The sequence below is a fragment of the Anser cygnoides genome, chromosome 1 (assembly GCF_040182565.1).
Source record: "Anser cygnoides isolate HZ-2024a breed goose chromosome 1, Taihu_goose_T2T_genome, whole genome shotgun sequence".
NCBI lineage: Eukaryota > Metazoa > Chordata > Aves > Anseriformes > Anatidae > Anser > Anser cygnoides.
In genome coordinates, this window is record NC_089873.1 from 57,579,427 (window position 1) to 57,595,508 (window position 16,082).

Below are 16,082 nucleotides of genomic sequence, written 5' to 3' on the forward strand. Positions count from 1 at the left end.
TTAAGATGTTTCTGTGCACTGGAGCAGAAATTTGAATTAGTCTCAAAGAAATGCTTCAAGTGTTACAAGACAAAATCTTAGTAGGCAGAACATCTAAATCTTGCTGTTGGTTTACGATATTTTACCTTAATAAACTTGTGGCTGCTCAAAAATGAAAATTTTCATTTGCTTGCTGCATGGGAAGCTCTGCTGGGTTGTGATGGGTCACAGGGGATATGGCCCACATTCTGACCTACCACAGTACAGCAGTGTGTACAGATGTTACAATATAAAAATGACTAACAACACCATGCTGTATGCACGCAGAATATCATGAAATATTAGACCTATGCTTGTTTTCATTGAAGTCGCTGAGTTTTGCCTTTTGACTTGCTAGAAATAGGTTGCTTTCTTCACGTTTGTAACAAAACAAGAATATCATAAAGAAGAGTGACTTGCTCATGTTTTATAGGAAGCCTAGGTCACAGACTGAAATGAAATCTGTATCAACCTGATGTATCTAATATAAAATTGATTCTGTACATACTTGTTCTATCATTGTAGAATGAATGTCTCTAATACACTAAATATTTTTTTCTTTTTTTTTAATAAACCAGAAGTTCACGCAAAAAAAAAGAGGTTCCATGATACACGCAAATAGAGTCTAGTCAATGTAAAAAGGAGATTGTAGTCCAGAGTTAGATATCTGGCCACACTGAAACTAGTTCTGAAACCACTGTTGATTTCCTTGGGATCAAGGTACTACCTCTGTCATCAGAATTAAGAGTATATTTTCTAGGGATTTTTTTTTCCTTTTTAAATTTCATTATTCCCTTCTGTGTATGTTATGGATTAATAAGATTTTTAAAGTGGAATGTTTATTTGTTATCAAACAAAATATATTGGCCAGCTGTGACTTTCTATTTGGAAAATTTGGGGAAAGTTAGAAAATATGAAAACTTACTTAAGATTCCAGTGAGCTGTATGGACGGCTCATTTCTCTTTAATGTGATTGAACCTTGTGAAAGCAATCTGCTTTTAGCTAATTTGCAAACTGTTGTTCTAGGTTTTATTATTATGATTTATATCTTCTGTTTTAAAATGCTATTTATTTAATTTCTGATGTCATAGCCATGACATATAACCAACCTACTGTCTGCATCACTGCTGTGATGTTTTTTCTTTCCAAGGTGTGTTAGAAATATTGCTGCATATAGTACATGATGATCTGTTATGACATTTTTCTCCATGAGGAGGACAGGAAACTAACTCATGAGCTATTTCATCTCTTGTCATAAGTAAAGATAAATGTCATAACACTGATCAGCCTTCATGTGTTCTGAATTTGCAGTTATTTGCATTTTCCCTCACTGTTCTTCAGGACTGAAGTGGCTTAAATGACAGGTACAGCAAATGAAAAGTGCTGAGAATGTGTGGGGAAAATAGAAGATTCTCAATACTGAAAGATATTAATAACTTACGCGCTGCTATGTCATTGGTGAAATAACACTGATGTTATTTCATAATATCACATTAAACTAGAAATACAAACTAGCAGTATTTCTGTCTGCATGTGTAATCTTCAGATGCATTTAGAAAGAAGAGAGATCATTGTTTTGAAAATTTGTTCCTTCTATTTGCCTTTATATATATATGTATATATATGTGCTCATATCTGATGTTATTGGCCAGAGCTCTATCAGATTTGAGGTTCTTACAGATCTGGTTCCTTCAAAGGCAGAAATGTGTGATACAGGATTTGGATTATTTTTTTCTTGAACAATCCTTGATGGTCAGTCAGTATTCAGACAATCTCCTTTTCCAGCAGCATCAATCAAAATACCAGTGCATGGTTCTCTGAAGGCATCTCTGTGCCAAGAGAGATTAAGGGATATAACATGCTTTCCAGCAGGTTTCAGCAGCACCAACCAGCCTGAACTAATACTGCAGCGTTTCTGCAGATGTGTTGAAAATCAGCTTTTGAGACTGTGTGTAACAGTGCTACAGGTGACTTCTAGCAATGTGAATAAACACTAATATGGCTAAATCTGAAATTAACACTTAAGAGCCTAAGTGCCGGGTTTCAGAGAGGCTGACCACCTGCACTTCTATAGGTCTCCTTTTTCAACCCACCTCCCATGTTTAACCAAAGCCAAATTCTGATATCTTTTGTTTTCCTATTCTTTGGTGATGTAAAGCTTTCAAGTCTGATAATAGTAAGCTTATGGTGAACTCTGAAACCTAAATGGTAGAGAAGCTACAATGGGGCAGCGTCATGGATTATCTTCCCAATTCTTTTGCATATTTCCATATCCCTAAAGGAAACGTGCCTATAGACTCCTCTAATATTAAGCAGGTCTGAGTATGCCTTGTCTGTCAGGTAGTTAGGAAAAGGTGGAAAATTGCACACACAAATATAATCTACACATTGTGTGCCTATGTGGATTCTTGATACAGTTTACCAGGAGAGCGTGGCAGATATCCAAGAATCACATTCAGGAAATGATGTTCTGACTGGGAGAAAGGGAGATGAGAGAAAACTAAAGATAGAACCACATCGTGATACTCGGTATTCCTTTGGAGGAAGGGCCACATCCAGGTGTCATTGGCTGTCTAGGAATTCCAGGTGACCAGGCTCTCTTGGCATGGAGCAGTTGTTACAACTATTTTAAAGATACTAGGAACCCTAGGTAAATGTTTCGAGGTATATGCAAAACTCTGTCGTATATTATTGCGTTTATTAGGGAGTTCCTCATTGAAATGGATGATTGCATTTTAACTGTTGTGCGAGGTTAACACTGTGTTTTGCTCCAGCTTTTAGATGTCAGTATGTGTAAATGCATTTCTTCTGAACAGCTGGGCTGATGAGGGTAAGGAAGGATATGCAAAGCAGACTCTCTTGTCCAGGTTCCCCAAATCCAAGTGCTGTACAATCAGGAAATGCATTATAACATCCATTGTTGCTTCAGCAGGGAAAGGGTGCTTTACATATGCAAATACTGCTCAGAAGTTTAACTTAATAATTATCAGCTGGAGTCTATTGATGAACAGCTGAGGCAAATCATCAGCATCAGAATCTGAATTAACTACTACTAAGCTTTGATTGAGCATACTTGTCTCATGCTTCTGGTTACTGTGGCAATTGTAGAAACCTATAGGTATTTTTATATTTTCTAAGCTTATAGATACTTATTTCTTAGGCTCCTAAAAAACACTGTAAAATGCTGAGTATTAAACTTTTTCCCTTCCTTTCTCTTCAACAGAATTTTACTAAGCAGGAACTAACTCAGAAGAGGTTTAGTTTTTACATACCACTACCACGAATGATAGTAACAGTACTCTGTACAGCTGTGGGGATGCATTTGGGTGTGTGCTTTACATAGAGAGCTGTAATGGTTGCCTGCTGTAGAATGTGTATCCTGCTAAATCAGGGCCTCAGAGGTTACATTAACACCGAGCTCACACCTGAACATAGAGTAATCTCGGGGCATAAGATAATCCAAATGGTTAATGAAAAAAGCGATGCGGCTCCTCCATAGGAAATCTTCACATTAACAGATCGCATTGTCTTTCTTCCCACTCCTACTGTACACCAGGGAAATTCAGCTGGCTACAAATACTTACCCTGCAGATATCATTCATATGCCTTTTCCTAAGTGTGCTTTATTATTCACATCACACTCCTACGGTCCCTCCACAGCTTCCCTTCTAATTATTCCCTGCTTGCCCATTGCCATGAATAACCGGTGGCATTCACCCACATTCTGCCATTTAAGGCAGTTAGCAGTCCGTCCTACTACGAATTGGATTGCTCATTTTCCAGGAGGTGTCACAATTTATTTAAATTCATCCAGAATGCAACTGGAGGTTTATAAATGAGTCGCAGGCTTCAGCTTCAGGGCACAGACACCCACTGGACAGCGGTTGGTCTCTGCCTCCATAGTGGGGCTGGTAGAGGGGATTGCTTCAAGGCAGAGGCAGTCAGGCCAGCTTAGACCAGCTCCAGTGACCCTTTAAACCGAGTTGGATGCTTTGCACCGCAGGAGATAAGAAGCGTTACGTGACCCTTTCAGACAGCTAAGCTGTGGAAATAGTGACCTGTAGCTGGATGGTGCTAATGTTTCGCCGAGGGTGATGATGTCTGCTACAGATCTAAAAGGGGTCATTTATTTGTGCTCCCAGCTGACCACTGCTAATTGCAATGTGCTCAGTTATGACCAAAAGTCATTGCTAACCGATGGCTGATCATTGGCTCTGTAAACCAGTGCTTCTTCCAAAAATACTGTAGGCAGCACCTCAGGAACCTGGATACTGTGGTCATGGACAGAAGAGGTATCGATTCTCTCCTCCTGTCTTTGCAGTTTACCTGCTGAACTTTGTTGTAGGAGTTTTCCCTCCTGTACCTGTTTGGTGTCTGAACATTCGAGTCTTCCAAGTCACACTGGCAATCATTACCTGCATGTAAAGCTTTTGAAAAGAAAAAGAATATCTCTCTAGCTTTGTGGAGAAAGAGCTTCCTTTTCTTCTCTGTCTCCTCCCCTTCCCCAACTGTTACAGAAGTAGTTTGCCAAGAAATCAGCATCTTTACAGGATTGGGGCTTGGAGAAAATAACAATTCATCAAGAGCACAGATGGCTTATTTAGAATCTAATAGGTATTAAAACATTATTTTCCCCAAGCTTTACTCCTGATATTGATAAGGTGTTATCTTTGCCAAGTTCCCCTCTTGATAACGTGTTATCTTTGTCAAGCCAAGTCCCTGATAAAATCTTATTTTCAGTCAGTGCTTACTCTGATAAGACATTATTTTCTTACATCTCCACTCCCAGTGGAAAGTGGGGAAATGTTATTTTTAGTCCTTTTCTTGGAGAGGCATATATTTTGTCACGGCAGTGCAAAGCAGGGAAAGGAAGGATGGCAAGAAAATAGAAGAAAGAGAAAAAAAAAGTCATTGTATTCTGTACAAGGAAATGAGTAAGTCATGTTAAGACTTATGGGCTTTTTTAAATTTGCTAATAAACTAACATTCTTAATGTTTCATTTGGAAAAAAAAAACCAAAAAACTATTAACCATAGCCATTTTCAGAAAAGATACGTTACACGTTTAGGGTTTCTCTCCCTCTTTCTTCTTGCATTATGTTGCTACATAGTTTTTCCTTTCATAGTCTTTTACCGTTTACCATCCCTATTATCCCTGTTAGAAGTAACAGAATTAAATTCACTCAGCCAACATACAAGCAGCTCTCTGCAGTAATGCAACGTGATGCCATCATTGATGATACAATTACTAACTTTCCGAGACACAACCCCCTGCTTCATTTTGTGTGCACAGCAAATGCAGCGAGTGGTTCTTGGACTCCTGCTTAGGTTAATTAAAGAGATTGGAAGGTGTGCCATGAACAAGGCATGGAGTGCAGAAAGAAAAGGGATGCTTTGTAGTTTATGAAGCTGAATCTGCCCTGGAAAATTGTTTCAGAATACCACTGAGTTCATTACATGATCTTCTCAAAACAAAGCTATTACAAGTGTCTTAAAACAAAGCTATTAAAAGCATCTGCTAACTCTATTTTTTTTTCCATTATCTGTGGTTACTGCTTGTAGACTCAGGATATGATTTACAAAAATGTTAAGCATATACAGTTGCAAATACAGGTGATGAGGCCTGCCTTCTGAACAAATGAAGTGCAAAAAAGGTGTTTCTTTGTTCTTCAGTTCTCAGCTGTGCACCTAGAACTGAATTTTCTTTTGGCCTTAGGGGCTCCACAACTTTTCTGCCCTGCCTGTAAAGAGGAACTGATAGCGCTTTTCCCTCAAATAAATTAGAAAAATGAGTGGTTGATCGATGTGCAGTATTCAAGTATTATAGTGATGAGCATCATAGGCCAATGAGGAAATAAGTCTTTTTTTCAGAGCTGGGTGTGAGTGGTCATAAATTTCATGATGAGATAGAACAGGCCACCAAGCACCTGTGAGCACCATCCACCCTGTGCACACAGTGATGCCAAGTTCTTTGGAAGAAAGTAGTGATCATGCAATTAACAATTCTGTCATCGGGCACAAGGGAATGACAGCAATGTCTGGACAGGAAACCATCAATTTCACATGTCCAAACTTTGTCTGGCTTTGCAAACCTGATGTTCCATGGTTATAGGGGTTTGTGTGTGATATATATAACTTCCAAATCCATTGAGCATAGAGGGTTATTTTGTTCAAGAGACAGACCATCCTCACTGTAACATCAGTGAGGATCATCATTTCAATAATGTAACGCTCAGAATTGTCTCACATCACAGTAGATTAAGTTATTTGTTCATAGATCTAGAATAAATTGCTTAGGCTATATTCTACTATTCAGATGACTATTTGGGCTGGGTTTTCTACTTCCAGCTGAGATCACACTGCAATGATTTACGAAAAGATGTAGGAGAAAAAAATGCCTTGGTGGGTATGAGAATAGGCATCTTCGGATGCCTTAGCACCTACTTGTGTAGGTATATAATTTAAAGCATCAAACTGTTAACTAAAAGGACTTTATTCATAGCAGCCCATATAACCAAATTCGCCAGAGCATCCAGCTAAGCAACACACATAGAGTGCTAGGGTGGTAGATGATTAAAGCTGAGCTAGAACTCAAAAAGAAAATGGATAGTTTATCTACTTACACAGAGCTTATGTGTCTCAAAGAGTCCTAACTGCAGTCTTTTTTTTTTTTTTTATTTCCCCTTGGGGTCCATGGAGTTCTCAATAATGTTCTTTATGGGGAGAAAAATATCCATGGAGTGAACTTCAAATTATTTTGTTCATGGCCTTAGCAGGGAGAAATTCATGAGGGTGAACTCATGAGGCCTGCTATCCTGATTCTTTCTGCAGAGTGTTGGCTTTTGGTTAAAGTTGTTGCACCACTAGCCCTCAAAGGGTATACTGATAATGTTAATTTGCAAATGTGAGCAAATGTGAAATGGAGGAGTGATGTTTTCTTGCATCTGTAATCAGACAGACTGAAACATTATCTGTGAGCAGCATGACTTCCTCTTATCTCAGAGGCAGCCTAGAGTTCACTGTCACCAGTTAATTCATTATGAAGGCATTCCACACTATTAGGCAGGGGACAAATAATAGCTAAAACACACAGAAACCTCTAGGCCTTGTAAAGATGCCAAAAAACAAGTAGTTTGCACTTAAGATAACAAAAGAAATGTGAAAAGTTAAGGAAAAAATAACATAAAAATCCCACTATGGGCTGTGTAAATTTCCCTGCCTCAGTTAGTTCCTAACTTTTCAGCATTTGAGCTCAGATCAGGCGTCTGAGAAGCTGAGGATCCCTGCTTCTGCATTTGTCTTCTCTTCCGAATCAGGGTAATTTTTTTCTTTCCTTCATTCTGCTGCTTTCTCCCAGCTCTGCAGTTAACCTGTGGCTAAATTATGCTCTTCCCCAGCAAGCTTCCAGTGCCTCTGGGTCCTTTTCAGGACTCTTTCCTCTCCAAGTCTCATTACTGCAAAGCTAGGGACCTGGTGTTAATGCTTATCCTTTAGATTTTCTCTGTAAGAAAATTCCACGGCTTCAGTCCTTCTCCTTTCGAATACACCGTGCTGGATTGCTTTCTGTAGGCTTTATTTCTTCTAGTATCTTAAGGTGCTCTGCTTAATAATAAGGTTTAACGACATCTCTTGCCTTCAGCACAGGCAACTCTACATATAGTCTATCCATATAATCCATTGTATATTGTCAAGTTTTCTGAATTGTTGTACCTACTGTAATGGTAAGTCATTGGCTGCTGTCAACCACGAAATAATTATTCAAGTTTGTGGGCTTTTTTTGGTTTGTTTTGTGGACGGTGTAATTTTGTAGGTCATTTTTATTTCTTTGGTACAGTTTTATTATCACAGAAAGTCTGAGGTAAAAGGCTTGACACAGATAGAAAAAATATATTAAGTCTGAGACTGCCAAGGCCCAAAAATAGCCCCAAATGAAGTATAAAAAAATATAGCTTTATTATTATTTATTGCAGCATTCAAAAGTGTGCTACTTCCTTCAGAGCACAGCAATGTTCCTTGCAGTGTTCCCTGGGAGATCTCTTGTCCAAAAGTCACACAGACCTCGTTATATGTTATGTTATTTTATTTTGATTTAGATTAGATAAAAACTTCCTGGACACCAGCTCAGAGCACTCTGCCAGTTACTTAAAACAATAAAACTCAAGTGCAGTGCAATCAGTTTAACATTTCTACCATGCTGCATGCACAATCCATCAAATACTAGCGGTCCCTTATATTGTTGGCTTCTTCTTCAACGGTGAGGTGAAGCACACAGTGCTTCCATTGCCTTGAAAACCAGTCGGAAGCAGAGCAAGGTAGCATGTGTTGACATTTATCTGCTGGGCAGGAGCTCCCAAGAGGCATCTTGCTGTGTCTATATGCTCACTGAAGTCAAAGTATCTTCACATGTGCAGTCCTGGTAATAGGGCTTAAATCAAATAGTACCCTGCCAACATCAGGTGCGTAAAAATTATGAGCTAGACCTTCCAAAAATCAATATTTATGACAAAAATTAGTTGATTTCTGGGTTTTAAGATTAAGCTCAGTTCATTTTTGATTCTATGCTTCCATTTCAAATGGGTCTTTTGATTGTCACAATATCATTTGCAGCAGGGAGTTGATGTGTTGTAAAAATAGCAAATACATCAAGATGCCTGAGAACAGTCAGCCATATTAGTAAAAATAAAAACAGTACGTGTCCAGCTGTATGAACCCTGATCAAGTTATCCCAGAAAATGGCTTGGATTAGGCACTTCATAACAAAACACGGATAACTTGCACAGTAAACCAGTACATTTCAAGTAGTTACGTATTTCAGCTAGATGGTTGTATAATTCCTGATATGATTTCTGTTCTTCCTTTGACATACTGGCACAAATACATGCTACTGAGAAGACGGTAATGTAGTTTATTGGGATGTAAAACTAAGGCTGCATAATCACTGGGCCGATCTCTTTAGTTGCTCTAACTTCCAGTCTAAGGCAGTAGGGTGATATTTTCTTCCTTCAATCTCTCTCAAACCGTGTTGTATCTTCCAAGGATTGTGTAGAAACAGTTCAACTGTTCTGATGAGTATAGTTTCAACTGGTCTGATGTACAAAATTATCTCTGTTTTCTTAATTTTTAATTTTGGCAAAGCAACATTTGTGACGTGTAGATTTTTGCCCTTCGAGCAGCTGAAGAGATATCAAGTCTTTTCTACATTTTGAAATTTCGATGAATGTTGTCCTGAGATTTACTGCTGTTTCTTGCTATCTTTACAAGTTGTAAATTTGGAAGTAATTATTTGAGAAGGTGACAGAATGTGATGAGAAGAATGGGAAGAGATAAGTAACGTTCGTGTCATACTGGATATCACTAAGTAGGGAGCTAGGATTGACAGTCAAGTTTTTGGCTAGATTTTCATTGTAATTGTATGTCTGATGATAATACAGATAGTTTTTGTGTGTGTGTGTGTGGAATTGTAGGTGTGCTGTTTTTATCTGAGACCATCTATGCCATTCAGTCTTGCTGTCCAGTAACAGGAATGAAATATAAGCACATCCAAATGAGTTTTAGTCTTCCTAGCGTGGGTGTTTGTTAGCAGTTGAGAAACAAAGACAGCACATCCCTGAGCACAGATCAGCTGCAAAACTAAATATTCAGGCTTTTCTAGGTGAACTTGCACCGTCCATGCTGGAGTTCTTGCAGTCACAATGGCAACTCAGTGTCTTCCAAGATGGATGGAGAGAGTTAACTCAGTATTTCATTGCACTTCTGATTGTAGCATGGCTCTGTCCTTAATGTTGACATTTCTGTACTGTTGCACCCCTGATTTTTCAGGCCTTTCAAATCTGTCATTTATCTGTCATTAATTTTTAGTACTTGCTTAATGATTCAAGATCCAAAATACCAGCAGCCAAACTTCAGAATCTGTCTTGAAACATTTTTCAAGCTCAGACTTCTCCATCAGCTTTGCTAATGGTGAAAATAATAAATTAGAGAATTTTTGCAGGAGAAAGTTTGCAAGTGAGTACAAGATACTCTACCCAAATGTTGTATTAAAAACAGGGCAGCTATTTTACATAGATAACAGGATGTGTGTACACCTGCATAACACAACAATGGGCATTTGCAATGAGGTTTTCATTTCTATAGCTGCTTTTTTCATAAGCTCAGAATTGTTCGCCATTCATGTAAGTATGAAACAATGGAAAAGAACAATCAATGAGCAGGTTTCTATAGCAGGGAGATAGCTTTGAGTCAGAGGATGAGAAATGTACTTGTTAAGGAGAACTGCTAAACAATAGCTGCATGATTTCTGTTTTGTAAACCACTCAGGCTTGTGTTTGTTTGATAAGGCCAAAGGGGTTCTCTGCTTTGGAGAAACTATTAAACAGCAAACTTTTTTTAATGCATGCAGGTGGAAGGTTATTTCTGAAAAATACCTTGCTATAAGACATTTACATATCTTCACTGTAAAGGAATACCATGCCGATTATGTCACCGTGGATAACTCCCTGTCTTGGTTTGTTTCAATTTGATTTTAATTGAACATTTTTAATCAAAGTTTAGGTTGAGTTTTTTTTTTTTTCCACCTTTTAAGCATTTGTACTGCATATGTATATAATTTTGTTAAACATTATATGAAAATACGTCTCCTTTGACAACATATCAGCTGCATCCATATTTGCTTTCTTACAATTTGGTAGCAATAATGCACTGGGAAGGGATGGCAGAAAGTCTTGTAGTTGTATTTGGTAGAGGATCTTGGTTTCAGGTTAATTTATCTTTTTTTTTTTTTTTGTACTTTACAGCTAGCTCATTATTAATGCATTATTAATTATTAAGCCTTCATATTTCTGGAATATAACTTTTCATTTAAAGGTGTTGAATTGAACAACTTTGTTTTTTTTCAAAATTCCCTTGTCTTTCTCAGGCAAAACGCTTTCCAGAATATGATCCTCAGGTGTACTGAATGTTTCTGTCCTTCCGAGCTCCTCATTTCTCAGCAAGCGTATAATAATGTGTTGCTGAGCAGAACCCATCTGCTTCTCACATGTGAATCAGCTGGGGCTACTGTTTGGCCTGAAATGGTAACCAAACTGCTGCAGCTCGACTGTGGAGAAACAGGGAATAGGGAAATTATTTTATCTCATATAAGTTTCTAAAATATATTTAACTATATATTAATTGTTTTTGAATTGAATCCTTCTGTTCTTGACTGTCTTCCCAGACTAGAGACTGGCAGGCGGCCCTATCCAGAACAAAAGAAATACATGCTTACCTTTTAGTTTGATTTTAAAATTAGTAGGACCTGTAGCACTCAGACCTGCAGCATCTGTCCAGGTTTACCATGTGCTGAACCATTTCCTTGAAGCTCCAAGCCTGTTCAAAGTGCTGTATTTGAAATACATCCCTGCCTCACAATTATTATATTAAAAAACAAAACAAAAAAAAAAAAAAACACAGCTTCTGGTATATTCTGACAGAAGTGTTTTGTTCCCTTCTCCCGCAGATGGGAAGCCAGTGTCGCTGTCTCCACTTGAGTCCCAGCCCCACAGTCCTCGTTACACGGCCTCAAGCCAGAGGGACCGCGAGAGCCTGGAGGTCCGCATGCGGGAGGTGGAGGAGGAGAACCGCGCGCTGCGCAAGCAGCTCAGCCTGGCGCAGAGCCGCGGCCCCTCGCACCACCGCGGCAATCACTCCAAGACCTACTCCATGGAAGAGGGCACAGGCGACAGCGAGAGCCTGCGGGCTGGCATTGTGGCGGGGAACAGCTCGGAGTGCGGGCAGCAACCAGCAGTGGAAAAATGCGAGGTACATAAACCACAGGAGTCTGCCAGAAACAAAGCTTGATCTATTTGATCCTTTACAGAGATTGCAGATCACTCCTCAAACTTCTTACTCAGAAATCAGCTTCTTAAAGACCAATAGGCGTTACTTTTTAGATCATTTTATTATTTTTTTTACTTTCAAACATTTAATCATTTGAACATCTTTTAAATTACTTGATCAGATTTTTTTGTCTTTTTCTTTCTTGTGGCCCTGAACCTGATGTAAAAGTCAAAGCCTCGTTCCAAGCTGACTTCGGTGTAGCTGTGCTGCTAAAAGACCTGTAGCAAACAGACCCTGTACGTTTCTAAATGAAATGAAAGAGGCACAATGTTTTTAAATGCCTTATTCCCTGGTTTATGCACCTCTTCTAGAGTGGCTCAGAGTTTACTGTTAATTATATTGTTGTTTATGGAACCAGTTTATGCTTTTGAGTTGCTTTTCAGTGTATCCAGATGCCACTGTGGAAGCACCTGCTCTGTGGTAGCTGTGCACAAGTGGTACGGTTAGCAGCAGAGGACCAGAGATCTGATTTTAAGAAGGTTTTATGGGATTGTTTTCGTTTGACTTTCCCCAATCAACTGGTGAAAGCATCAAAAATAACTTTCTGCATTTATTTTTACAAAGAAGGTAATACAGTATCACCTTTTATCTTGCTTTCTACCACTGGGAAGATATAAACTGAAAGAAAGTAAGTGGAAAAGAAAAAGAAGTCCTAATTAGCTCTTCAGGTGAAGTCTATTTAATAGGCAAATATTGCTTAAAAATGAATTCTCATTTCCCAGTTCTGGACATCTTTGTCTGGTGTTGTAAATAAATAAAAACAATGTTATTTTAAGGAGAGGGAAAAGGAGGAGTCTGTTTTTCATTTTCCCTCCTAAGAGTCTAATTTTCCTCCCAAAATCACTTTGGCATTTCTTTTAATAAGGGAAGGTTCAGGCCATCCATAAACAAACCTTACTTCCCCCTTATTATCATGCCAAGCTGTGATGAGCAGAGACTCAGTTCTGGGTTGTTCAATATACCAAACTAGTTTGGGATTTAAAAAAAAAAAAAAAGCAGCTTAACGGAGGAAAAGTTTAAGTGGTCTTTCAGATTATAATGTGTTTTGCCAATAAATTTACTTGCTCAGTGGGGTTTAGCATTGTGCTGGAGGCAATGGTTATATAAAATACAAAACCTCCCTTTATTTGCCATTCCCCTATCTCACTGCACACTATTTTGATAACAAAATTTCTTTTTTTTTTTTTCTTTCTTAAAAAATTCACTCAGTAATTCAGTAATAGCAATGAAAGTTAAAATTAAACTTCCTTATTATCAGGTTTGCCAGAGGTCTCATCGTTTATCCTATTACTGTAGATTCTGGTTCCATTTTTCTGCAAGAGTGGTATCTTGACTCCATTCACCCTCTGTTTTCAGTGTTTCAGAGGAGTAAACTAAATCTTTTTAAGCCTCTGACCCTGGAATATATTACAGTAAGAGTCAGTGAATTGGGTAGAAAGAGACTGGGAGGAGACTGGGGCTCTGGTGGAGACAAGGAAAGCTAGGGATGGATTGTTTATTTCATTGAGGCAGTTCTTTGAGATTTGCTGAAGCTAACATTTCAGAATCTAGTTTGAGATGGTCTTTAGTGATGATAAAACATTTGAAAATGCAGTTACAATGGATGAACATTACATCTCTGGTAAAACTTGATCTGTGCAATTGTGATCTATATCAAACAATTGTGGATTTGTTGTATTCCAGCCAACATTTCCTACTCTCCTGCTTTGCAGGAGATGTTACGAAATTCTGATAAAATTGAACCAGGATTATATTGCAGGAAAAGATCAGAGTTCCAACCAAAGACCTTCTACTTGGAGAGAGCAGATCCCTGTCCCCCGACAATTTTAGCACGTGTTGTGGATATATAAGTGTAGTCTTTATGCAGACATAGGCACAAATAGCAGCCTTCATTAGATATAATGCTGATGGAAGCTAACAGAATCATATGACTTTCTTACGATGTCACATCAGTAGCTTTCCAGCTTGTGTTTCCATAAGCTGGGCATTTAATTTGAATTAAGTGTGCATTTATAAATATTTTTAAAAGAGAGAGTATATTAGAAAATGGTTAATTAGAAATATAGCATTTAGTAGATTGGCAGAATACTTACAAACATGTGCAGCATTTTTACAGGAATATTTGTGTTGTTATTATTCTCAGCAGCGTTGCTCAATAGTGTTGAGTGTGCAGTGCTCCAGAGACACAAAGAAAAGGCCCCCACAAACTTAAGCACTATAAAAACACAGGGAAGGCAGATGTTATATGCCTCAGGGAAGCATTCATAGCATATTTACATGCTTATAACATGCTTTTAATACTGCTTAATCACATTCAAAAATTATTTATGAAGAACTAAACAACTGTAGTGGAATGCCTGGCTAGCACTACTGGAAAACTACTGATGTATGAAATGCTTCACCAAAGACTATTTTTAGCTATAGAAACTAATTAGACTTTATTAAAATCAGTATTTCACCATTCCAAAAAGTTTGCTCCAGGAGGAAAAAAGTAACATCTGTTTTTCTGGGTACCTTATACTCCTCATCAGCATGGGATCTAAGGCTCAGTTCTTCATGTGGTCTTAGTTTCTTCCCATAAATATCACTCCAGAATGGGCTTATATGAAATACTACTTTCAAAAACAGTTTTTACTTGTCTGTAGCAGCTAAAGCAGTAATTTCTAAACCATGTCAGCATGCACCTTGGTTTTATTTAAACTTCCTTTCCTAAAGAAGCTTAAGTTAAATGCCTTTTCAATACATGGCCTGAGCGCTCCTGAAACTATTTTAAATCAAAAATAGCTATCTTTATGTTTTGATCCCCAGCCTGTAAGAAGAATAGTGTGGTTAACTTCTTCAGTATTTTGATTACCTATCCATATCTCCCTGTGTAAGTGAATATAAGAAAAGTGAATTAGAAAAAAACAGAAAGAATTCAAGAGTCTAGAAAGTAAGAATTATCATCATTTAATCTTTTGTTCCAGTGAGTTCCATTTTCTAAACTCAGCTTCAATAAAAGACCTGCGTCCAGACTTCTTGTAACATATACTAGTAATGAACATGTCCATCATTCAACTCAAAAAGAGCACTGTAGGAGGATGGACACTTTCAAGGCGCTCAGTTTAGTCCTGCAGTGACTTCTGAATATCCAGACTAGAGATGTGTAACTGTAATTATCACCGATCCCAAACAGTGAGGAGCAACTGTAGCACGCAGAGCTTTGGTGTGGATGTTTGGAGGGACATGTTGAACCAGGCAGACAGGCTGCTGCGTTGGCTTCATTCCTGAGGTTGTGGGGATCACAGTGGCCCATTTGGGTGGGATGAGATACAGTCTTCTAGCCAGCTGCTGAAGGAAAGTGAGGAGTTTCAGAGAGCTGGGAGGCTGCTGACCAGTTTCATAATCTGGGAGCAGATGCTCACAGTAGTATACTCAGGAGGATGCAAGTTCTTTGAAGTGCTTCCTTCTTCCAGCCACTAGTGCCCTGTCTCCTCAGGATAAGGCTACAGCCAGCTGCTCTCTCTCTAAACATGTATTTGGGACAAGCATGGGAAAAAAATGGAAAACAGCCTTTTTTCATTAGGAAGTAAACACCTACAGACAGTTTGTTTTATTGACCTCATGTTGACTTACCAATTTTCCCATCGATTCTGTTTAACAGTTAAACAAGGGGGCGGGGGAGAGGGGGTAAGTGAATCAAAAAAAGGGAAGCAGCAGTCTTGCAGCGTACTGCAGGCAAAAATTCTGGGAAAAAAAAAAAAAAGGACTGGGTTTCTGTTCTCTTTTAGGATTATTTTTCTTTCCTGTAGCTGATGGAAGGCAGTAATAGAAGTGATAAATAGTATCAAACACCACAGAGAATCTGAGCAGAAGATATATGGATTCCTGTGTCTGAACAGGAGAAGGATGTTCAGCAGAGCAGCAAGCGCTGTCTTCTCACTGCTCCCTGTCTCAATCAGCATGCAAGACAACGACACCAGCTAAACTAAAACACACCAAGGGATGCCTACTCTTGATTTTGAAACAAACTGATTTAGGAAAAGGAGAACAGATGTGGGCAAGTCCCTGACAGAATTAACTCTCTGATTTTGGGAGGAGTTGTAGGGCAAAGGGAGAGGCTGTGAAGAAAGTGTTTTGGTCAAATAGAGGTAGCACAAAATGATCGTGACAGTGCTACTCCATCAAAACCCATCAAACGTTGGTGTACG

The 16,082-nt window shown here is 38.6% G+C and overlaps 1 protein-coding gene across 6 annotated transcripts in view; it reads left to right on the forward strand.

Moving 5' to 3' along the window:
- LARGE1 (LARGE xylosyl- and glucuronyltransferase 1) overlaps positions 1-16,082 on the forward strand; it is a 283,073-nt gene that overhangs the window by 125,704 nt on the left and 141,287 nt on the right. For all 6 annotated transcript variants that reach the window (XM_048059080.2, XM_066996856.1, XM_066996869.1 and 3 more), the window contains one exon: positions 11,513-11,814. In XM_048059080.2, the coding sequence (XP_047915037.1) occupies positions 11,513-11,814 (302 nt within the window). The remainder of the gene's footprint in view (positions 1-11,512; positions 11,815-16,082) is intronic.